This window comes from Protopterus annectens, chromosome 15.part0 (genome assembly GCF_019279795.1).
Source record: "Protopterus annectens isolate FY-2018-M chromosome 15.part0, PAN1.0, whole genome shotgun sequence".
NCBI lineage: Eukaryota > Metazoa > Chordata > Ceratodontiformes > Protopteridae > Protopterus > Protopterus annectens.
The window spans coordinates 576595517-576620957 of record NC_056749.1 but is presented as its reverse complement, the minus strand read 5'-3'; the positions used below and the strand labels follow the sequence as shown (position 1 = coordinate 576620957).

The following is a 25441-nucleotide window of genomic DNA, read 5'->3' as shown; positions in this document are numbered from 1 at the left end:
GCAACTCAAATGTGATCCAAAAATTAGATTTATATAGAATGTGACTTACTGACTGCCTATGTCCATCAGAGACAAAGGCACCAGACCAGGGATGAATTTCAGATTACCCATCCATTAGTCCAAATTGCCCTTAAACATGGATAGAGAGGAACTGTGCTTCACATGGATAGGGGACTTGTTCAAGAGAATAGTAATTCTCTGAGAAACATATCTGTCTCTCCAACATATCCTATTTATGTCGCAAGCACAATTTAGGTATTTTAATCTAGTAGTTTTGATGCTATTTATTTTGTGGATGTGCAAAAGGTTCATGAAAACAGGGTGCAGGGATGCCTTGCCAGGCAAAGATTATCTCTCAAAAGTCTGTAAGACATCAAGTAGAGAGAGGGCTTTGAGGCAATCAGTGTAGGACATTGTTTACTCCCTGTATTCTTTTTGTAAGAAACCTTTGTGAATGTTCCACTTGCTACATGTCTGGTCAGATAAATACCAAGAGGGCATTATGCTCTATAATGGGCCTAAAGAGTGTATAGAGTACAGTGATATGATGACCTCTATGAACTAGATGCCATGCCCTTGCTTACAAGTTGAGTAACACAGGATCTTCTTTCTACCTTGGACACACTTTGGTCGAAGGCTTGGCTACTATCTATGCGAGTTCCCAGAGGTTTTATTGATGGCGTAGTCACCTGGGTTGGCTCACCTCTTAAAAGGTACTATAATGCATTTCTTGGTATTGAGTTATAAGCCATGGCTTTGGCATTTGTTTTTATCAGACCTTCCTGAAGGGTGTGCTCGTCTTGGGTGGATTCAATAACTGCTCCCAGTTTGCAGTCACCTACAAACTTGGTCAGCCAGAAGTCTTTGCCTTCCAAGAAGTAGATACTAAAGAGGGGTGGGCCTAGCACTAAGCCCTGGGGGACTCCACTGATAACCAGCCTCTTTGTGGTAGTGGTCATACCGATTATAACCTCCTGGGTCCTACCAGTGAGTCAGCTAGCTATCCAGTGTGTTATAAAAGAGTTTACACCTAGTCCTGTAAGTTTGTTGACAATGCCCGAGTGGGATTTTGTATCAAATGTCTTACCCAGACCTAGGTAGGTAGGCAGTATGCACCGTTTCCCCCCTTATCCATTGTCTTAGTGACTTTTTCAAAGAAGTCCATGAGATTCAGTAAATATGACCTTCTTTTGACAAAGCCAAACTGGGTGGATCCAGTGTCTGGAGACATTCCTATTGATGATTTCCATGACAATTCTTTCCACGGCTTTCCAAATAAGACTAGTCAAGCCGAGTCTAAAGATCCAGGGTCTGTTGAAGGTCCTCCCTTATGAAGGAGGATTACCGTCTCAGTCCTCTATTCATATGGCACAAAGCCTGTGTTAAGACTATAGTTAAATAATGACTTTGTGCCCCGTGATCAAATATTCCCCCATATAGTGCATGTGCTTTTGTCCATATGGCTGAAGAGGGTCCAGGCTAACCAACAGATCGCTTACACAGTTAAAATATGAATACATTTGTTACAAGTTACAACTAAAAATGTAAGTTAGAGTGTAAGTTCCTTACTGCAATAGGATATTGGTATTGGGATACGGATTTCAAAACAGAATTTCTATTACCATCACAGGTCTAGAATAGCAGAAGAGTACAGGACTTGCCTATCACAGCACACATTTGTAAATCTCTCCCTCAAAACACACAACAACATGCACATAACAGGCTGAACCTAATCTAGTTTATATGAGGGCTAACCAAAAAAATAAGAAATATGTAATAAGGGCAGTAATGCAAAGTTTATACTGAAGCAAAATCCTGCTGTCAGTATAATGCCAAATGACATAACTTTCAAAAAAGTGAAATGGTTATAAGTGTATGGACTATGTAAAAGCAGGTGAAATCTGCTTATTACAAAAAGGTGATTGATCAAAAGGTGTCCCATTTTGCTCAACAACTCTGGTACCAAGTCAGAAAATATGTACAGTATTAGTCATTACCGGAACCACTGAAAGTCCAAGACAGCCAGACAAATCAGTATGGAATACCAACGTCCAGTGAACCATAAAACCTTAGGCATAATTAAAAAAAAAAAAAAACAGTAGAAAAATGCATACATTTTACTTAACGTACAAATGTTTTACAATACACAACGGCAAAAATGGCAAATAAACAATAAGTAAGAGGAAAAAACAAATGCCATTCTAATCATTTACTCAAGTATGAACAGACCATTTACAAAACTTTGCTATCTACAGTTCTTAAAACAGAAATGTAGAGTCTACAAGGAATCAAAACAATCAGAAAAGTCTTAAGCTAGTTAGGGTACAGAAAAAAAGGAATACAAATGTTCAGTGACTTAATAACCTTTACACATTTCTGTTTAGAAAAGAAACTTGACAACAATTTGACTATGGCACACAAGATGGGAAAAACAGAAAATTAAAGCAAACTATAAAAAAGTGGTAGCTTTAAAAAGGAAATGATGCAGATTGGTTGTGTGTTTTATGTGCACAGAGAAATAAACTGCACACCCTCTCAATAAGTTACCTAAAGAACACACTTGACAAACAGATAAATAGAAAAACACTAACCATAAATATAAAAAGTACATTTTTCTTTTTTTTTTTTAATTCAAAATTCCATCTATTAATCTTTCAAACCAATCTATCTGAAACTTTGTAAAAATAGTGAGTTCTATCTTCTGAGATAACACTTAATCCAGCCACACTATACTTCACTAAAAAACTGTTTTGTATCCATTCAAATCCTGACCAGGCAATTAAAATCTGAGACTGATGTTCTGGTATGAAAAGTGCCTCTTTTGGGGACAGAACTGCAAGAAACTCTTTTAAAAATTTTAGAAGTCTGATGGATAGCTTTCACCATGTAAATTTGAATGGTGTTTGGAATCTGTCACTTCAGAAAATAATTCAACCTGAATTAACTCTCTCAAACAATGACTGGAGTGAAGGACAAGCCCATTCTTCTTATGACAGGACACTGCAGTATTGTCTCCAGCTTGGTTCTGTTGATGCAACTCCATAACTGTCAAGGGGCGTTATGATTTATCCTTGACAAATGTGCAGCTTTCCTCAACAAATGTGCAGCTTACAGACCAGCTTTACCCCATGATGTATTTAAATCAGGCAGATTAGGTCAAGTATAACTTGGACCTTTGGAAAGAAGAGTAGGTTCCTCATCATTAGAAGTCTTATCAAAGCTATGCCACATTCCATACAGAAAGTAAATCAGGAACCCTAGAGAAAAAAATATACAATCAAGTTATATTAATTTCTCATAACTTAGATTAGGAAACTTAAACAATTACAGCAGTGTTATGCAAAGTTTACCTCCAAAATACTTGTTAGTCTTGTATGAATGAACTCATGTGAAGTGGTTGAAAATACTGTAATAAATACTGCAAATCAAACTGGGAACAACTGTAAACAACAAAAACAGCTGCATTGTCTCACCTCCTTATGCCACAACTCTGGCTTACAACTCAACAAGATAAATTTTGCCATTACAAACAAAAGAATGCATGCCTACATAGCTGCACCAGTCACATTCTGAGAATATATCTTCCTGTAACACATATGGAGGTCTCCTGCTTTGAAGGTCCTGGACTGAATACATCTAAGGTCTACAATTGCTCCTTTAGTGATTTACTGAACTGTGAGGTCTATTCCCCCCCCCCCCAACAATGACAGCACATCTAACTCTTCAACATATTATCTGCAGTTATTTTCCAGTCACAGCAATTATACTGTGATTATTCTACCAGCACACACCAATTATTATTAAGACTAATGACACAGCGGCTATCCATTGACTTCTGTTGCTTACGTTTACAATATAGATAACATTTTTCCTAACGCTCCTTCCCATGATTGATTAGTACTGCTTGTGGTACTAGACATACAAAGGTGTGCTGCATTACCTTGATGAAAACAATACTATAGTTATGTGTCTTGCTCACCATAACAGATTAGGTTGGAGGACCACTCAAAACTAAGCATAACACCTGTGTAATTCGAAAAGACACATGGTTTACAGAACAGGTTAGCAACTTGAAAATGTAAACAATACATGAACACCACTCTTAGACTTGGTAGTGCAGTTATATGAACTGTGCAAAACAGCTCACTCTGATCAAATAGGGAGGTCTACATTAATTAATCAAATGAGGTCTGCTATGACAACACAGTACATTGCTTTAGTAACAAAAAGGAAGACACCAACTCTCTTCTATCACCAGAAGAAGTTACAAACATTTCTAAGAACTTAATCTACTGAAATGTACAAATATTTACCTATTAACATCCAGACGCCAAATCGGGCCCAGGTAGCTAAATCTAGCTGCATCATGAGGTAGAGGTTCACAAATACACTTATTATTGGAAGAATGGGTAGTAAAGGAACCTACAGAACAGAAAAAAAAAAGTGTCAGACCAAAGTAACTCCTGGTTACCACAAGTACTTTCAAAGTAATTTACTGCATAGCTAGTTTACAGATATGTTAATACTAATCTACACATTAATCAAAGGAGATGTACTATTCATCCTTTCAGGAAATCTTTTGACAGGTGTTCCAGCAAAAGTAATGGCCATTTTTGGTGAGGAGACCCCAAAAGGCATTTAATCAGAAATGTGTTCTTCAGTTAAAAAGTAGTAACTTCACCTTAGAAAAATCAGGAATGTTACTTTACAACAAGGAAACTATTGCTAGCAGCAAAATCTTTTTGCTTGTATGGAGATAGCTACGTTTGATAAGTCTGTTGCTATCTACTGTTTAACTGCAAACTGCATTTAATTTAATTAAACCAAATCCAGACGATCATGACTGCTTGTAAAAGGCCACATTATCCATACTTCCTTACCTTGAAGCTGAGGTACACTTTGCTTTCTGGCTGCCTCCACACTACAGCGGTAACAACTCCAATGAGAACAATCAAAACTACCGACACAGCAATCCACCCAGGACATCCGTTTAGAATCGGTTTAGAACACAACGCCAGAACAACACACAACACTGTGATTAAAGTGCCTAGAAGAGGAAAAAGAACAAATTAAATTTATTCTGATAAACCATACAGACTTCAACTATCACATGTAAGCCAATAACAATCACGTGTAGGCTGAATGCATTTAAATATAGACGGCTACATAACTAAGTTGTAAGAGCATGTGAACTCTCAAACAATTTTACTTCTACAAATCTGAAAATTAAATTGTCACTGATGTCATTTATCACAGGTTTTAAAATACTGTATTTTAAGTTCAGAACATACCCAAACATTTTGTCTACACCCACCCTTAAATAGCAGATCTCTTCAGTTTGGAATAATCCCCAAAGCCTACTTACAAGTTAGGAAATTTTCAGCATAGGAAATGAAGTCGGCAAAGCCAACTAAAAACACACAAGCTGGAATGTTATATGTACAAGGTAATTTGGTGGCTGTTTGCTAGCAGAAACATTTGGTTAGGTTTTTGAGTTTCAGTTTTATGGGCCGAATGACAGAGATTGCATATATATGGTGGGCATCTGTACGATATTGCAAAAGAGATAACAAGTAATGCCTTATATGTATACACACACACACAACCTCAATTATGTCCACAAATTTTTGTTCTTTGTCAATTAACATATTCCTAGGTACCCTAGAGGTGGCCTTTGGTCTGAATTAGTTGAGAAAAAAGAGCTAAGGTGGCAATTATTTTTAAATGCTTAGAATTAGCCAGCTCTGAATGATATGCTGTCCATCAACTGTCTTTTGAAGTTAAGATCTTACGATATACAAATTACTATAAGGTAAATATTCAAATCAACACCCTCATTTACATAAAAAGGAAAAGACATAAAATAATTTGTATATCATAAGATCTTAACTTCAAAAGATAGTTGATGGACAGCGTATCATTCAGAGCTGGCGAATTATGAGCATTTAAAAATATTTATTTTTTATATATTTTTTATTTTATTTGCAATGAGTTTGGAGATGTCGTTCAAGTTGTAGCACTATAATACACTAACACTCTTAAGAGTATGTCCAATATACTAGCATTTTTGGTGCGGCTGTTGCTTTAAATCACAAAGGATAAAATGAGGAGTGTTTATTGGATGTTTTTGAATAGAAGTATCAGTAGGAATGTTTTATGTACTTGGTGATCTGGTGGTTGTTTTATTGTTCTGATGAAGTTCCTGTGTTAGGGGTTGAAAGCACTGAACATTGCAGTAAAGAACTGTTCAGTACAGCAACTCTTGGAGCATTTTGTGGTCTTATTTTCAAGAAGTTTGGAACGATCATCATTAACCGATAAAACTAAAACTCAAAAACCTGACCAATTCTTTCTCAATCTGCTTGCACTCAGTAGATCTGACAAAGTAGAGGAATTCACACTAATCTCATTGGCATATAGCAGAAGTTTTAGAATTGGCAAAGTGAGCCTCTCTCAAATGACAGAGAAGTTGTGAACGCCCCATAGATATCAAGAGTGCTTTATACTTCCCCATATAAACCAGACTGCCGCCATAATGTACACATAGGTTTTGTCAGTTACAAATTATTATACGTACTTAACCATTAGCTATGTTGATTTGTTTTGAACTGGTAAGTGTAACCCTATCGTACTACTCAAGGGTATATGTTTAAAAAGAGAATATAAGTACACTGCTACAAACCTACCATGGACCACTTTGCAGTCTCCATGTTCAACAATTTTATATAGATTAGAAAGTACAGCTTACCAAATGATTTGCATTATGACTGGACCCATACCTCTAACTATAGTACATCTGAGGTCATATCAGCTCAGGGAAAAAGGAATAAACAAATTCAGGTCTAAGCACCTGCTTAAAGCTACATAAATGACATACACCATAGAACTCGCTCATTATTCAGTGACAGTGTTCAACTTCTGCAGACGCAAACTGACAGCACACAAGACACATCTAAATGACAGAACAAAACTACCTGTCCATAAAACAACTGAAATGTTCTTCTGCATCAGCTGACTTAAGAGAATTCTTAAGTCATATGGATGGCTTCATTCTCTCTCCTTCAAATCAGAATCATTAACTTTTACAAGGAATTTCTAAGTTTGGGGATTGATGCAAACCAATGAACACACAAACCAGAATGCCTTACCTCAACAATACTCCTCTATGGTCGACAGACCACGATGCTTTGCCACAGATGGCCAGCACCTGTCGCCCCTGGGATTCTGGATACTGGCTAAGGCTCTTGCTGCCCCTATAGTGCCTTTTTTAGGCAAGGTTCAAATAACAAATTCACCACCGTAACAGGAACAGGCAAGCAAAAACTGAGGGTAATGCTGAGACCTGGTTCAAGGCTCCAGAGAGCACCCCTGCACTACCAGGCTATAACTCATACCACACTTTTCGGCCATGTAACCTGGACCGAAACACCAAAGGCGGAGGTGTGTCCATATTCATTAAGGATATCCACACCTCCAGGCTAGTTGCTCAGCATAATGCATCTGAGGTTATCCAAGTGCGACTAACTCTGGGCAAAACTGCAATCCAAATTTTAGCTTGCTACAGATCCCCCACCATGCCCCAGGATGCCCACTCCTCTTTTCTTGATGTACTGGAAAATATTAGGGTTCATCTAATAATGAGCAACATCAACAACCCCACCATTAACTGGGAAAACTACTCGTGTACCAACTCCTTAGCTCAACGCTTTCTGGAATTCATAAACTCCAATGCCCTGGATCAACTTATCCACACCCCCACCAGGGGCAGCAATATCCTAGACCTAGTCATTACCAACATGAGTGACCGGTGTTCCACACCTGAATTCAACTCCTCGTTGATCCGATCCGACCATAAGCTAATTACCCTTGATATCCCCCCCATTAAGGAAACCACAGTAAAAAATTTCTCCAAAGCCAACTTCATGCTTCTTAAGACAGAAGTGGTGAACTTCATGACACCCATGCAGATGGACAATACAGTTACAACTGCTGAATCCTACACAAATGCACTCTAAGCACATACACGAGTGCATGGATCATGCTATCCCAAACAGAACCAAGACGATATCCTCCAAAAAAAGGAAGCCAATCTGGTGGTCCCCTGCCATAAACAAACTGTACAACAGAAGAAAGAAACTGTTGCAAAAGAGAGTAAAATCCCATGAGTGGAGGAGCTCCCTGGTCAGCCTCAATAATAAGCTGAGATCCCTTATAAGATCCTCCAAAGCTAGCTACGAAAACAAAATCGCCACTAATTCTAAGAACAACCTCAAAGCATTCTATAGCTATGTCAAGAATCTCGATGGCAACACCCAGATCTGCTCTGAGTTACAGCACAAAGGCACGAAAATTACAGAACCAACTGACATTGCCAACATCCTGGCAGATAGGTTCAGTGCTAACTTTACCCCTCCTCACCCCCTAAAGGCCTACATCTATACAGGAATAATGCAGAGTCCCTGTAATCACAACTACGCAGGTAAAAGCTGCACTCTCTGAAGCCAAAAACACAGCATCCATGGGACCAGACAACATCCCAGGCTGCGTTTTACATGAACTTCAGAACGAACTGGCACCCCACTTAAGCACCATGTTCAATAATAGCCTCGCATCAGGCTTTGTGCCCACTGAATGGCGCACAGCAACAGTTATCCCACTCCACAAAGGTGGAGCCACCACTGATCCTGGGAACTATCGACTTATTAGCCTGACAAGCCTGGTCTGCAAGGCCATGGAACGTATCATCATGGAACTCAAACAAAGACACTGGTAACCTCCAAACTCTGGATCCCACCCAGTCCGGGTTTGTGAAAGGCAGATCATGCCTCCTGAACCTGATCGACTTCTTTGAGACAGTCACCAAAGCTGTAGATGAGGGTAAGGTGGTTCACACAGCCTATCTTGACCTCGCCAAGGCTTTCGACACAATCCCCCATTCTGGAATTATAGCTCAAACTCACTAAACTAGGTATAAATCCCTACGTCACAAGATGGGTTGCCAACTGGCTCACTGACAGAACCCACACTGTAAAAGTTGCAGACTCCAAATCTGACCTCAAAGCAGTGACAAGTGGAGTACCACAGGGTTCTGTCCTGGGACCTCTCCTGTTTGGTATCTACTTCTCTGAAGTACAGGCTAACACAGAAGGCCTCTGGCTAACAAAGTTCGCAGATAACTGCAAACTAGGAGCCATAGTCAAGTCCCCAAATGATGTGGACATCCTACAGAAGGGGCTCGCTGAGACAGATGCCTGGTGTCAGAGCCATGGCCTCAAGCTCAATGCCAAAAAGTGCGGTGTCATCCCCTTTGGTAAAACCTCTGTACCCATGAACTACCACATAGGCAGCAATCTACTTAACACCGAATGTGTGATAAGAGACCTTGGGAACCAGGTGGACAGTAGTCTCTCCTTTGATAGTCACATCGCCACAGTAGTCAGGAAGTCCTTCTATGTGGCACACCACATCATAAAAGGTTTCTCATCCAGGAAAAAAGAGGTCACTGTTCCCCTATACTCGACACTCATTAGACCCATTATAGAGTACAATGCCCCTTTTGGAATGTACCTCAAAAGGCATCTGCAGCAGCTGGAAAGGCCACAGAAGTACCTTACAAAGAGGATTACTGGCCTCAAACAAATGCCCTACACTGTCCGCTTCAAAAAATTCCAGCTTTACTCCATAGCATATCGCCTACTCCGAGGTGATCTCTGCCTAACATATAAAGCTATGTCAAACCCAGAGCTGTTGGACATGCTACACCTAAAGAAATCCCAATCCCTCCAAGCTACACGCTCTAGGGACCTAAACCTTGTCAACACAATAAACAGGACATGCTGGACAGATAGATTCCTGCTACCCATCTATGTCAAGCAAAGTTCTTCATTAGCACTCTTCAAGAAAAATCTTGATGAGTGGATGGGAAATAGGAAATACACCCCGGGGATCACTTCTGTGCCTCTGCTCGACAGTGGCACAGGAAAATAACTTTCTTGGGTGGCGTAAGCCAGGGAACCTTGTTGGCTAGGCTTACGTAGGCCCTTGGGCTGATAGCCTAGTACCTACCTATGAACCTATCACTACCCTTGGATATTGTTGACAAACACAGGGGTGCAGCGTAGTAGTTTATGCCACTTTGTATGTTTTGTTTCTTGTTTTAATACACTGCATGGATTATACCTGGCTACACCACCATCTGCAGATGGAGCGTCAAGGTTGGGTAAGTCTCACTTGACAACCTCCAGTCTTGCAAACTACGCATTATCTGAAAAATGTGTTGAAGCCATAAGTCTAACATCCCCTGAAGTAATATATCAAAACTAGAGATGCGAGGCTTTACTCCACCCTCAACCAATGACTTTCAGTCAAGTGCAGTCATGCAGATTCTTATCTGTGAATCAGGATTTATGTCTCTGTGCTTTAAGAATTTCTAGTAATTCAGTCTCCTACCATTCTCTGTCCTTGAGGATGTCAGGACAGTAACTTCCATTTAACATGCCATTATGTTTCCAGGTGTAAAAATGTTAAAAGTTACAGCCAAAATAGACTGGTCTAATTATTAATACAGCTGACTATGCAAAGATTTCTGCAGTACTTACACATTATTGCCACACAAAAGTAGACTAAATGCCCAGATGATGTTGTTGGCTTTTCACTGTTGGGAAAAAATAATGACTTTAAAGTGATTTGTTCATCTTTCTCCTTGCTGGCATTGCTGGTACTATTCAGAGCAACTTTCTGTGAATCTAGGTCATTCAGCTCCACTATATTTTTTTCTGAAGTGTTCTGGTCGGGCTGATACCTGCAGTGAGGAAAAGAACTATTGTCATTGGTAAAGACTAGACATGAGGTGTTGGCATGACAGTTTAACTTATGCTACTGACCAATGAGCTCTGTGGAAATTCTTTCTACAATGGGTTACAGTCTCAAATTCTCCCTATGGAACATCAAAAAAAGTCACCACTATGCAGTGGCCTTGACATCAACCCAACCTTTGGCTAGTGCACCTCATTTTATTTATCAAAGAGAATGTATATTGACACCAAAATACATCAGCTTTTGGGTTTTAATTATGATTATTACAAGTAATATCTCACCAACCATGCAAGAGATATTTGTCCCATACCTGAGAATTAGTACACATACTGCAACAAGGGTATACGCTAAGAGAGTTCCAATAGACATTAAATCCACAAGAGCATGTAGATCGAACAGGAATGCCATCACAGCTGCAAGACAAAACAAAGCAGCAGTCAATGAACCTTCCTTAAAGAAAAAAATATGCCAAATGTACTAACAGGAACACAACTTTTAAACCACATCAACCATTAACAGTCCAAGAAGAAAAGAAAAAAATAAATAAAAAAGACACAGGGTGTAGGAAATGTCAATGCTTTAACACTAAAATACAGTCCCCTCTCATTCCCAATATTTGTGCAGAAGCAAATGATACCATTGCTAAAGTAGAACGTGCAGGCTGCTTATTCTCAATTGCTTTTACATCCCCATTTGATCTTGTTTTACTATTCTATGCCCACAGAAAGACAGTTACTGGCCTGCTGAATGAGAACCCAAAGCTGTGAAAAAATATTCCACTTTGAAAGAACATGACAATGGTACCAACGGCAGATATGGCCATGTTCTCTTCCTGACTTATCCCCTCATGAACAACCCTACCACCCCTACATCATAGGTCATCAGGCAGGCTCCACAGTGTAGGCCACCTGCAAATTAAAACAGCCGTACTAACTTTTATTTCAATCAGAGCATAGTGCACCTCACACTAAACAAATAAAATTACAGTTTTCAAAAAAACGTTACTCAATAGAGTATTCACATAAAAAAACAGAAAAAATGAGTAGTCGACACTAAGCACAAAAAAGTTTCTGTATAGTGAAAAAACAGGCCATATTTGGAGTAAATTGCAAAGGTAAACATTTAAGATAGAGAAGTTTAGACAAGTAATCACCACGTTTACTTTACAATCACAATTAGCCTTTACTAACCACTTCAGCCAGCACTTTATATCTACTCAAATGTAACAATATTCATAAAAATGACAAAGTATAATTATCCCTGGGATTTAGTAATGCCTATACTAAGTGTACATTATACTCCGTTCTGAGTGAACAGGGAACACAAGTGTAATTCACACCTTTTTCCTACGTTTAGTCATCTTACTGATTTTCTTGCAGCCTTAAATACCTTGAGGGACTCATAAAGGTTACAAGTGTAGACTACATGCACACTTAGCATAATCTTTGAGTGACTAGAAAGCACAAAACATGGGATAGGGACGTTCTTGAATACAGATTGTGTACAGTTAGTGTAGGTGTTACTGAATCTGGCCCAAGTTCCAAGGGCTCCATGAAGCCACCATCACATCACATATTACATTCTGATGCAGAATTACAGAAGGCTGTCTTTTTAATATAAACAATGTGGTCTCTACTGCAATGCTGATGACATTGAGACTTACAATATGCAACTTACACATAGCTTAGATAATGAGATCTGAAGCATTAATGCAGATGATATGAGACTTAAAATATGTAACTTAAACATAACAGTTCAATGTCAATGTGTGTCTTCAAGCAGTACTGCAATGAGCCTCGTGATAACTACATGGGGGGCACAACCATCTCCAAAAAAACAATTACCTCTGGGTCACACCAACACTGTAAAAAACCAACAATCTCAATTAATGTGGGCTTTTGTTAAAATGGTAAGACTATTGTCCCATGTTCTATTAATGGAAACCAAAAATCCAAATTTCTTCAGTCCACCCCCTCTCCACTGTTGGTGACACCCGGGGACAACTTTTTTGGGCAGGGCTGTGTCTCAGTCTCCACCAAATAACTGCTGCCTCAGAGTCAAACCACACTACAAAAAAAATCTCCAATAATTGTGAATTTTGTTAAAACAACAGTAACCCTACTGATTTGCATTGTATTAATGAAAACCTAAATAATAAAAGTCCCAAGTCCCAATTTCTAGAGACTGACTTTTTCCTCAAAGCTGTTATGACCCTACAGCAAGTTCTGGGGAGAGGGGGTCTGTGCCTTTCAGAGCCCCCCTCCCCCCACACACAGAGTCCACTTATCAAATTATAATCACTTCCATGGTCACATCTCCAGTGTGTGGGTGACAAAAGGAACACCCTCACTGGTTAAATCAATTGCACAAGTTTTTTTTTTGTTTGGAAGAAAGAGTTAATTAAAACAAAGACAATAACACCATCTGTCTCACCTCCATTAAAATGCTACCCTCATCAAGCAACAGCTGCATAATATTTAAATGTTTTAGCAACACACACACCACCATAATAGAATTAAAGGGGAAAAATATACAGAAACGAGAGAAAAAGAGTGAAACTGTGCTTGGGCCTCACCTGACACAACACCTGAAGCAATTGTTGCAATCACTGGTGTTTTTCTCTTACTATTTACATTGGACAGGAATCGGAAAAGCAGTCCATCTTTTGCCATGGCATAGATTATACGTGGCATTGGAAACATAGATCCCAGCAAGCTGATAGAGGAAATGGAAGAACACATTAACTCATTAAGACATGTAATGCCTTGCATCTTGGACGAAACTCTGCCTCTTAACTCATGCTACTTCCACTGTCATTCTTTGGTGTTTTGCATGAAGGTTACTTGTATGTCACCTCTGCAGTTTACCTTTAGGCAAAAACTACTGCAAAACTAGGTGTCATGCTCATGTTTATATTTTAGGAAAATAAAACAATGCTCTTTTGTTTTCTAAAAATACATGTTTGCCTACATTAGTTTAAAACAATTGTTTTGTCTTATTAGATAAATAACCTCAAACTGCATACATTTTCATAAAATGCCAAAAATACAGACTGAAAAAAATTCTCTTTCAGCAAATACACAGAAAAAAAGGCATGCGTTTTCATGGGAATAAAAATAAAAAATAATTTGATTTCATGGGATATCGTAGGGAACAATATAAAATGTTTAGCTGGAAAGAAACATTTAGAACCAAAGTTAAGCATAAAGGGAAAAATTAAGAAAAGTGTGAGTACCTTTTACAGTTGATGCTTCATTTTGAGGGGGTTAAAATTAAATTATAGAGTGTGGAAGTATAATATAAACCAGTTTGCATAACAAAACTTCAAAGTAAACCACATTTCTACACACACTGTACTAGAATACACTTATTCTGCTGGAAATCAAGGTATATATCATATGCAGAAGTTGTTCAAATCAATATTACATACAATATGGGTTTTAAAATCATAACTAACAAAAGAAAAATGCACCAGAGATTTCACAGTATTTCAATAAAAGATAATTTCACAAATGAAATATAAGACCCCATCACATGCACTAGACGAAATGGCTAGAAAGTTGGATTTCCTCAAACCTAAGAACTTGCATTTTTTGGTTCCATGAACCATGTGTCCAAACTAGCAAGGACGTCCCTATACAACAAAAGAACAGTTGTGTAAACTGTTACCATAATGGTAGATGTCATTCTCTTCACAGCTGCAGTATTCATAAAACAAGGGAATCCTTGCCACAGGTAGCCTGAAGCCTTTAGGTTGCTTTAAGGTATGCTGTACGTCACACATATGCACCTCACATAGCATATGGCATAAAGGGGACATCTGGGTGTACCATCCTCAGAACTGAGAGCCCCAGTAGGAATGCCAGTCCAGCGAAAATAGAAGTACTCAGTATATCCAGAACAGCAATGGACCAGGGGGAGGAGGGAGGGAATGAATACTGCAACAGTGAAGAGAAGGACATCTACCATTATGTTAAGATTTTACACAACTGTACTATGTCATCCATTTCACTTTTGCAGTATTCATAACACAATGGAGATTGCCAAAGCTCAGGAAGAAGAGGGGGAGGAGGAAGGACCAGCACAGCCCTCTAAGAAGCCATTAAAGATATCCCTTCAGACCATTAAAGATACCCCTTCAGACTATCATATAAATAATAATACCCTAAGTAACAAGTCAGTAGTGAGAGTCTTGGTAATGAAAGTTGACTGTAGCCTTAACTTTGACCGCCATCTGTCCACTACGGTAAGGAAGCCATTCAACGTTGCACATCTCATTAGCAAAGGCATTGCCTCAAACACGAAAGAGATCATAATACCCCTGTACTCGAACCTTGTCAGACCAATAATTCAAAACAATGCTCTGTTTGGTATGTACCTCACCACGCACCTGCAGTAACTTCAGTGACCTCAGAGATTTCTAACCAAGAAAATTCAAGGTCTCCAGCATGTCATACACTGACAGACTGAGGTTAATGTCACTCTACTCAGTAGTGTACAGACTACTTAAGACAAGACTTGTGCCTGGCTTGCAGAGCAAGCTCGGATACAAACCTAATGAAAGTGCTGCACATCTACAAGTCGAACGGGACAAGGGTCACCAGCTCCAGGGACCTTAACCTGGTCTGTGACAAACAGGACCTGCCTGAGAGACAGATATCTCTCGGAGATATCCACTCCTCTGAAATAGGCTACCACTTCACATCAAACAAAGCTCCTCTATGACCCTTTTTAAGCATAGGCAGGATGACTGGATAGAAAAATGTAAATTCCTGCTGGGGATTTCACCTATGAACCTCCTAAATATGGGCAGTTGTTGTTGGGTTTAGGCAAGATCCTTTATACATGGTTTCTCTAGTATTATAAAGGGTATACATGGCTAGGCTTATAAAGACCTTCAGGCCAAAAGCCCAATAGCCAACTACAAACCTATATCATCAGGCAAAGGTTGAAGCTGAAGCCAAGAAAATCTTCTCGCCACTGACACAAAAGCAGCAGCCCTAGAGGAAGCATCTGTTGCATCATAACTACACTTGATGGAATGACGAGCCACCTGGGAGGAAGTCCCTATCGGGAAAAGGGCAGCAGTTTTACCCTCAGACTCTGAAAGTTCAGAAAAAAACTGACAGGTCTAGGAAAGGACAGCTAACAAGTACCTGAACATATGGGTCTGATAATTAACAGCCCTAAATACCAGGGTCGCAGAGCTATAAACTATCTTGCCAAGCCTTTCCATGGTTCTGCTATCTTTATCAGAGGGCAGTAACTTAGGAAAGGGAAGCAATAAAAATGGCTTGTCAAAAGCTAAAGACACCACCGAGGGGTCAACAGAACTACAACTTACAGTCCTCAGGCACCCTATAGAATCTATCAGGCTTCTTGGGGGTAGGGGGATGAGAGTCTGGGGCCTTAGAAGCATTAGCAAATGCGTTCAACAAGGCACCCAAGAAAGGAGAAAAAAAGCAGGTCTTGGAGACTGAATCTGCAGCAACTCATAATACCTTTTTTTGTATCTGACAGCCCTGAGCAAAATCTCACTTAAAGAACTCCATCCTCCTAGACATTGTGTCCCTAAAAAAAAAAATCTCTTCAAAGGAGTATCAGGACTGGTAGATTCCTTCTCATCAGTTCCATAATCCAAAGGAGAGGGAATTTGAGAAGAGTATGTAAGGGATTCCTCATCTGAATCCAGCTCCTCCTCAGAGGAATCCTCTTCCCTGGGTTTTTTAAGGGGTGTAGAGGACCAAGGGGAGCTGGAACAGAAACTTCCTGAGGAGGATTCAATGCCATCAAAGCACTAAACTAGCCAGCCCTCAGTAAATACTGCCATTCACTCTGTTGATCCTTAGCAGGAAAAATATGTGTAGTCTTTTTCTTTAATGAGACATCTGCCCTATAGAATTTAGAAGGCTCTGATCCAGGACGGCATTCAATAATGGTAGTAGGGACTTCTTCTCTGACTACGATTTGAGGAACACCCCTAGCGCCCTTGGAGATAATCAGCCATGGTTTCCCCCAAACGTCCAAAGCAGACGTCTTCAATGTCTCTTCAGTCATACTTAAAAGTCGGATCCCCGCCAGCCTCCAACCCAGTCGTGGCAGAGGAATCCAATGATAAAGCTGGGCAAACCTTCGGGTATTCATTCACCTCAAGAGAGACATCCAGCGGAGGCTGAACAGCAGAAGATTCCAGCCTAGGTTTCTTGGCTTTCTTCTTCACAGATGACTGTCACGCGGAATGGGGAGTTCCCTTCATCATGTCCTTAGCAGGAAAAAGCACTAAAGAAGAAAGTCTACCACAAACGATTTTAGGAACAAAAGCTTCACAGACAGAACAGGAAGTATAGTCGTGGGAGGTGCCAAGGCAAAACAGACACTGTTTGTGGTGGTCTTTATGGGGAATTGGTCTCCCACAATGGCATTTACCCTTCTTGGATAACATGAAACCCCACAAGCAACAAATAATAAAATAAAGATAAGTAAAACAAAACCCCAACAAGGCACTTACCTGCAACAGCTTGGTGAACCAGCAGCGGAACAGGCATTCAGACAGACAATTAAGAGACGGCATTTGGACTTGCGGCAAAGAAGTTCTGAAGATGGTAGGTCCAAACATCATCTTTATGCCCTACACTATGTGAGGAGTATATGTGTGATATACAGCATACCTTAAAGCAATCTAAAGGCTTTGGTATACTGTCCGGACATTGGGCGCCCTTGGCAGGGAGTTCCCTGTTGTTATGAATACTGCAACAATAAATGGAAGGCATCCACAAAATGAGGCCAGTATACAAAAAGAAAATGGAAGGCATCTACAAAATGAGGCCAGTATACAAAAATAAAATGTCATATCGATGATTCTTAACTTTGGCAAAAATAAGTTTTCTGATTGAGAAACCTATGAAAAAACTACAGATCACTAAAACAAATAAGGGAAAATACAAAGAAAAAAACTGTAATGAGAAGAAACTGCACACAAGGAATTTAAGACAACCATCCTACCTGGAAGATAGAGCACACAGAGATCCGACTGCTACATTGTAACAGGCTGGGTCCCAGCCAACATAACTGAATGCCTCAGGAAGGGGACTTTCTTTGTTTAGCATATAATATGGCATCATGAGGGTCAGAGCAGCAGACACTCCAAAGTAAGCCAAAAAGCAGATCAGCAATGACACAATGATTCCAATAGGAATGGAGCGATGTGGGGTTTTGGCCTCTTCTCCTAGTAAGAGAGAGAAAATTATGACAGTCTTGGAACTGAAAATAAACCACAAATAACAGAGATTTCTGTTCATAAGCATACATACCACTCAACAAAATTCACACATTCATTCAAAAACGTGTGTAACATTCCAAACGTGGAATGACTGTCTTATTGGTTCTTACTTATACAACTCATCTTCAAATAGTGTTACCTTCTTACTCGCTATATATCACCATCTTATACTCTACATTTTCAGCATGAAGGTGCCAATATTCTAGTGACTTATTTACCAGACCTGAGAATAAACCTTGGACCTTGAGAATGGAAGGCAACCTGCGCATTCTGCCAGCTTTAGAACAGCTATAACTTTTAGTTATGTACTTACCATAACTTTAGATGTTTAGGATCCATCTCGCCTACATTCTGTACTGATGGGTTCCTAGCCGATCCTCGGCTCCGACTCGGCATGCTATACTATAGAGCGAAGTCTCTAATTGGCTGAGCTATCTCACATCCCAGGATGCACCACCACTACTTCCCCAGATCTTGTTTGTCCGCACACATGCCCACACTCATAGACAGTTGAAATAACATTGCCAGGTGTTTCAAGATGAAACGGCTAAACTGAACCGTCCGGTCTCTTCTGATTTCCAAGGCAGGGGGAAGGAGGGTGGGTTATTAGGAATGTAGGCGAGATGGATCCCAAACATCTAAAGTTATGGTAAGTACATAACTAAAAGATGTTATGTGATCCTATCTCGCCTACATTCTGTACTGATGGGACAGCGTCCCTAGCACCTGATTCCTGGGTGGCTCACTGGAAAACACTCCTGAGAACTGTGGAACCGAAAGTAAGCTCGCCCCAGAGATGCCACATCCAATTTGTAATGAGAAATGAAGGTGTGAGGAGAAGACCAGGTAGCCGCAGCACAAATGTCACTAATGGCAAGCTTGGAATGAAAGGCTGTCGAAGTGGCCATAGCCCTTGAAGAATGAGCTTTCACAGTGGTAGCAAGCTCTCTATTAGAAAGAAGGTAAGAATGACTGATACAGTCTCTGATCCACTTGGCAATAGTGACCTTCGTGACGGCTTTGCCCAATTTATTGTCCGAAAAGGACACAAACAACTGATCTGTTTTCCATGTTTGGTGTGTCCTATCTAAGTAGAAACGCAATTGCCTGTGAATATCCAATGAATGGAAGATGTATTCCGCTCTGTCTGAGTAATTTGGGAAGAAAACTGGGAGTTACAATGACTGTTGAAGACAAAAACTAGAACAAACTTTGGGAACAAAGGATGGATTAGGCCTGAGGGATACTCTAACCTTGTGAAAAACCAGGTACGGTGGTTTGACACATAGGGCTTGAAGTTCCGAAACTCTTCTGGCTGATGTAATTGCCACCAAAAAAGCTGTCTTCCAAGAAAGAAATTTCACAAGTTGCTGCCGGTTCGAAGGGGGAAGAGGTCAAAGCACCTAATACGAAATTAAGATCCCACGGTGGAGCGGGATGAGAAATCGGAGGTCGTAGCAGCCCAGCACCTTTCATGAAGGCTTTACACAACTTATTGCTCATCAAAGGTGGGTCTATACTTTCATGAAAATTAGAAATGGCTGCCAATTGAACCTTAATGGTAGAGACCGAAGAACCTTGATTGAATAAGGAAGCTAAAAATTTCAAAACTTCTGACACCGGGGCAGTAATAGGATTTAAGCCCCGGAGTTGGGCCCAAATGGCGAATCTCTTCCATTTGCGGTTATACATTTTTTTAGTCGAATTCTTGTGGGCCGAGGACAAGATATGTATGACTTCCAAGTCCAAAACCTGGTTCCTGACTATGGTCGGAAGTGGAAGAGCCAAGCTGTTAACCTCAAAAAGTGAAGGGACTGATGGAGCTGTCCCGACTGGTAGATCAAGAGGTCTGGAACCTGGTCCAGGAACCATGGACCGTCCAGTACGTATTTCGGAAGAAAGGGCAGCCAGACTTGACGAGGCCAGTATGGGGCAACTAAAATCATCTTTCACTGCAAGTGAATCACCTTCTGGATCACCCTGGGAAGAAGGGGAACCGGTGGAAAGGCGTACAGTAGGCCGGTGGGCCAAGCTTGGACTAGGGCGTCCTTGGGAATCCACCCCGGTACTGGGGTGAGAGAGAAGAACTATAGACATTTCGTGTTGAGAGGAGTTGCAAAGAGGTCGCAACAAGGAGTTCCCCATCTTCTGAAGATCTGAGTTGCCACTCTGTCGTTCAGAGACCACTCATGCGGGGAGAGAATAGTTCTGCTCAGTCTGTCGGCTATCACATTGGATTTCCCCGGAATGCGAGTTGCTACCAAGAAACGGTTGGTTGCAACAGCCCAATCCCATACTTTCATGGCCTCTCTGCAAAGGGGGTAGGACCTGGTCCCTCCCTGCTTGTTCAGGTACCAGACTACTGACATGTTGTCGGACTGAACGGCAATCATGCCCTGGGGGACGTAACTGTGTAGTGCTTGTAGAGATAGAAGCACCGCCCTCATTTCCAGTATGTTGATTTGGAGGGAACTCTCGTCGGGGTGCCATTTGCCTTGGACTGACCTGCCCAGGTAATGACCCCCCCACCCCGTCTGGGAGGCGTCCGTAGTCAAAGTGGCCACTGGTGGTGGAGGAATGAAGGGTCGCCCCTGATCCAGGTTGGAGGAAAGAAGCCACCAACGGAGGTCCTGTTTGCACGTGTCTGTGATCATAATGAGGTGACTGAGAGGGAGATCCTGATACGACCACTGGACTGACAGGAGCCACTGGAGAATCCTCATATGCAATCTTGCTAAGGGAACTAGGAGAACGGTAGCCGACATGGAACCCAACAGTTGTAGGACCATCCTGGCTGGGGCTCAGCGTTTGAAGAGCAATGCTCGGACTTGAGATTGTAATATTTCTATCCTCTCTGTAGGAAGATAGACCCGCATTTGCTTTGAGTCTATCTCTACTCCGATAAATCGTATGCGCTGAGATGGCAGCAACACAGACTTTTCCCAATTGAAGGTGATTCCTAGGGAGTTGCCTAGAGATATAGTGGCTGCTAGGTTCTGTAAGAGTAGACGCCTGGAAGTGGCAGTTAGGAGCCAGTCGTCTAGGTATGGAAACACCTGGAATCCTAGACTTCTCAGGTGAGCAGTCACCACCGCCAAACATTTGGTGAACACCCTGGGGGCTGTGGTGAGACCACAGGGCAGTGCGCGGAACTGGAAATGACTGTCTCCCAGGCTGAAGCGCAAGTGTCTCCTGGACACCTGATCTAGCAGGATATGATAATAGGAGTCCTTGAGATCTATGGAGCACATCCAAACACCTTCCTCCAGCAGCGAGAGAATGGATTGTAAGGTGACCATCCGGAACTTGGACTTCTTGACAGAACGGTTGAGTTTGCTGAGATCCAAGATGGGCCTCATGTCCCCGGTCTTTTTTGTCACCAAAAAGAATCTGGAGTAAGTCCCTAATCCGGTCTGGTCTTCGGGGACCGGTTGGATGACTCCTTTTTGAAGCAGCTTTGAAATTTCGATGGCTGCGAGATCCCGTTGACTGGGTGGTGGGTCCAGGATTTTCCGGGATGGTGGTGGGGGCTGAGAAAAGGGGATGTTGTAACCTCCGGCAATGATCCGGAGCACTCATCGGTCCTGAGTGATATTCTCCCAGGCCTTTAGGTGCCTCGAAAAATAACCCCCGACTGGCTCCGGAGCGGCGCAGTCGGGCAATCCTTCAGGGATGCTGGAAGGTTGAGGAGCCACGAAAGGACTCGCGGTCTCCAGTGTTGCGGGGGCCTCTGCCGCCTCTGGGACGGCGTCTTCCTGAAAAAATTTCCCCCTCCTCTGCCTCTAGAAGGGGGATCATCCTGCTGTGAGGGGTAAGTCTTCTGAAATTTGTGGAACCACATTTTACCCCCTCTTCTAGCCTTGGGAATAAGGCCGGAAGGGAGTGGAAAACCATGCCCCTAGGGCAGTCAAAGTCTTACCCTCTTGTTCACAGCGGGTCAAGGTGTCCTTTACCTTGGGTCCAAACAAGGAGGACCCATCAAAGGGAGGGTCAGCAAAGGAAGACTTGAAGGCCTCCGCAAAATGACACAGGCGGAGCCAGGCTTGTCTCCGTAGAGCAACACCTGTACCCGCCGCTCTACTCGCCCCCTCGGCCGCATATGAAATGAGCCTCATGGACGAGTTTGATATTGATGATAGAGTAGCCAACTGAGAGCTAACCGTCTGGGCCAACTGCTCGGGTAGGTTACCAGAGAGGGTATCTGAAAGCTCCTTGACCAGATCCCTCTGAAGTCTGGTGAAGTGCGTAAGGTAATTCAGAGACCTTAAGGTAAAGGCTGCTGAAGTAAGGGTGCGCTTCCCGTACCGATCCATACTCCTGGACTCTTTATTAGGAGGGTGGACGGACGTCGAAGCCTCTGCCACATCTTGCTGGGTAGCAGATGCCACCACCAGGGCATCTACGGCCACACCTTTAGACAAGAATTCCTTTTCTGGGGGGGGGGCTGACAGAAATTTATTCGGGCGAGCTGGCACCGGTTCCACAGAATCCGGGTGCTCCCACACCCTTCGAGAGATCAAATCCAGGAGCTCATCGAAGGGCGGAGACACCCAGGAGGCGGAAGGCTGAGCCCCGAAGGCCTTGAGGAATACCGACTCCTCAGCGGAAGGGGGTTTGGACTGCCAGTCGCCTCGTTGCTTGAGGATTTCTAAGATGTCCACAAAGGAGACATCATCCGAGGACGACTTGGGGGACCCCTCCGCATCATCGAGGTCGGTGTCCGAGGTGAGAGACTCAGGCGAGTCGACGTGCTTCCTCTTACACTGCCTCTTCCTGGGAGGTTCCTCCGAAGAAGCCTCGGAAGGACCCCCAGGAAGGGAGGAATCCCCAATGGGGGTGACCTCAGGCCCCAGGGCTCCGCTGTCTTGAGACAGGGGGACAACAAAGGAAGAAGTCTCCATGCCAAAGGAAGGTGCCGGAGAGATGGTGGAGGTAGCCAAAGAAGATTTGGCTAAAGCACTCCTCATGGCCCTGAAGGCCGGACCCCCCCCCCCCCGAGTCCTGGGAAGGTCCGACCCCGAGGCCACAACAGTAGAAGGCACTCCCGCAGCCGAAGCACCGAGAGGGAGGCTCGGAACCGAAAGCATCGGACCCGAAGCGTCACCCCCGGGGCCAACCGAGGAGGTCCGTGTACCGAACTCCGACCCGAAGGTCGGGGTTGGAGTAAGGGTCGGAGCCGACCCGAAAACCTCCACTGGCTCCACCAGCACCGACTCCAACGGTGCCGAGGCTGTTGGAGGAGGAACCAAGACAACAGGGTGGACAATCGGCTCCGGAGCCGACTGGGCTGGAGCCGATACTAACTTTTGGAAGACTGGAGACTGAAACAGCCTTTGAAGTACCCTGTCAATATCCGAATCGGACATCCTCGAGGACCGAGAAGAGACCGATCGGGCCCGAGTTGACTTCTCCGCCGGTTCCGAAAGACTGGGGGACCGGCTCCGAATTGTTTCAAGTAGTATCGGCGCTGAGGGAGGTTCCACCAGCACAGCAATTTCCCTCGGAGCCGACGGGGACTTCGGCGCCAAGGTAGAAGAGTCTGAGTGAGCGACCTTTCTCGGCTCCGAAACCATTGGAGCCGAAGAAGGTGACCCACCTCTCGATGCTCGAGCGCTCGGCTCTGAGGACAGAGGAGTCGAGGCTGGAGGCACCGAGGCAGACCGTTCCGACCTCGGCTCCGAAGTCCGTGGAGCCGACGGAGAAGCCTGCCTTGATTTCTTTGCTGTCGGCTCCGACGGACTGGTCGGAGCCGAAGACTTCTTCTTCCTGGAAGGAGAGGGGGAAGAAGATAAAGCCTCCTCAAAGGAAGGGGTGATCATCCCTTTCAATATCAATTTGTTTTTCCTCTCTTGGAGGACACGGGAAGAAAATGCGTGGCATACACTGCACGACTCTTGAAGGTGCTTAGGCCCTAAGCAATAAACACACAGAGAGTGATCATCCGTTATTGACATCTTGTACCCACACTTGGTACATTTTTTAAAACCCGAAGGTCTATGTTCCTTTGACATCACTAAAAAGACACCAAAAACCAACTAGGGACAAAAAACTAAGCACACAGAGAGCCAAATCCCTCTAACTTAAGCAGGATCGACCAAAAAGCTCAGATACAGACACACAGGTGAAACTATAACAACGCTCTAACAGAGCGCGAGGGCAAGGCCCCTTTAACTAAAACGGGACCTAGACGTTAGAGGAACAAGAACCACACAAAAAATTTAACAACAATTTTAACAACAATTTTAACAACACCAAGGCCTGAACACGGCCCGAAGTAGAGCGCGAGGAAACCCCTACCAGTTAAAGCGGGAACCTAACGCCAAGAAAATTCACACAACTTTTTTCACAAAAAAAAAACACTCAACAAGTGATAAGTAGCTGTTAAAACAGCTTTTGGGTGAAAAATTAGAGAAATTCTGACAGAAAACTTGTCAGTAAAGAGTACTTAGCCCAGCCAAGTCGAGACCACGTCAATTGCTATCAAGCGGCAAATGAGATCTGGGGAAGTAGTGGTGGTGCATCCTGGGATGTGAGATAGCTCAGCCAATTAGAGACTTTGCTCTATAGTATAGCGTGCCGAGTCGGAGCAGAGGATCGGCTCCGAACCCATCAGTACAGAATGTAGGCGAGATAGGATCACATAACATCAGTCCTGTAGAATCCAAAGTGCACAAGGCCTATTGATATAATCAGATGCCTTATTAAACACGCCAGTTAAATGTCACACTTTTAGCTGCCATGAATATACTGCCTGCAATGTTACTTAATATTGTGTTTGTGTATGATGCACTTCTATGTAGCTCAGTACCATATTAATTCTACCATGCTATAATTCTGTACTATTGTCTACTCCTTTTTGTTAATTCTTGCAAAAGTATGTTTTGCTATGCGGCATGTTATGCCATTTAGTTATTTTTAAGTTCTCTCTGTACCGCTCATTAAGTGGGTAGCAACATCTGAACCATCTTGCCCATATCAAACAAGGATTTCTAGGATGACAACATGGCAAGAAACCTTCTGCCAGTAACCTATATGTCTCTGCTTCTAATGGGATATTGTGAGGAAATTAGCCAAACACAACTGAAGATTAGTTTCACATTTGGAAGTCATCTATGCAATGTATTTCAAATACTTCATCTAAGCATTACACTGCTTAATAATGGCTACACAATATTACAGTGTTTTAGCTATGGTCACTGGTGATTCACAACAGCAACCATCTCAGCCCACCTCCACTAGTTAGTGTTCACTTCAGTGACCTACCTGTTGTAGCAATGCAGTCAAATCCCACAAAGGCATAGAAGCAGGTTGCAGCTCCTGTTAGAATCCCCTGGAATCCAAAAGGTG

General features: G+C 42.5%; 1 protein-coding gene across 1 annotated transcript; it reads right to left on the bottom strand.

Annotated features, from left to right (window-relative positions):
• Positions 1–2194: 2194 nt before the first annotated feature.
• Positions 2195–25441, bottom strand: LOC122789930 (cationic amino acid transporter 3-like; the record flags this gene model as incomplete). Its single annotated transcript, XM_044057404.1, is given in 8 exon segments — positions 2195–3257; positions 4314–4422; positions 4881–5047; positions 10599–10801; positions 11126–11228; positions 13391–13530; positions 17818–18040; positions 25358–25441. Coding segments are annotated over 8 exon segments (1130 nt in total), but the record flags the coding sequence as incomplete, so codon positions are not given.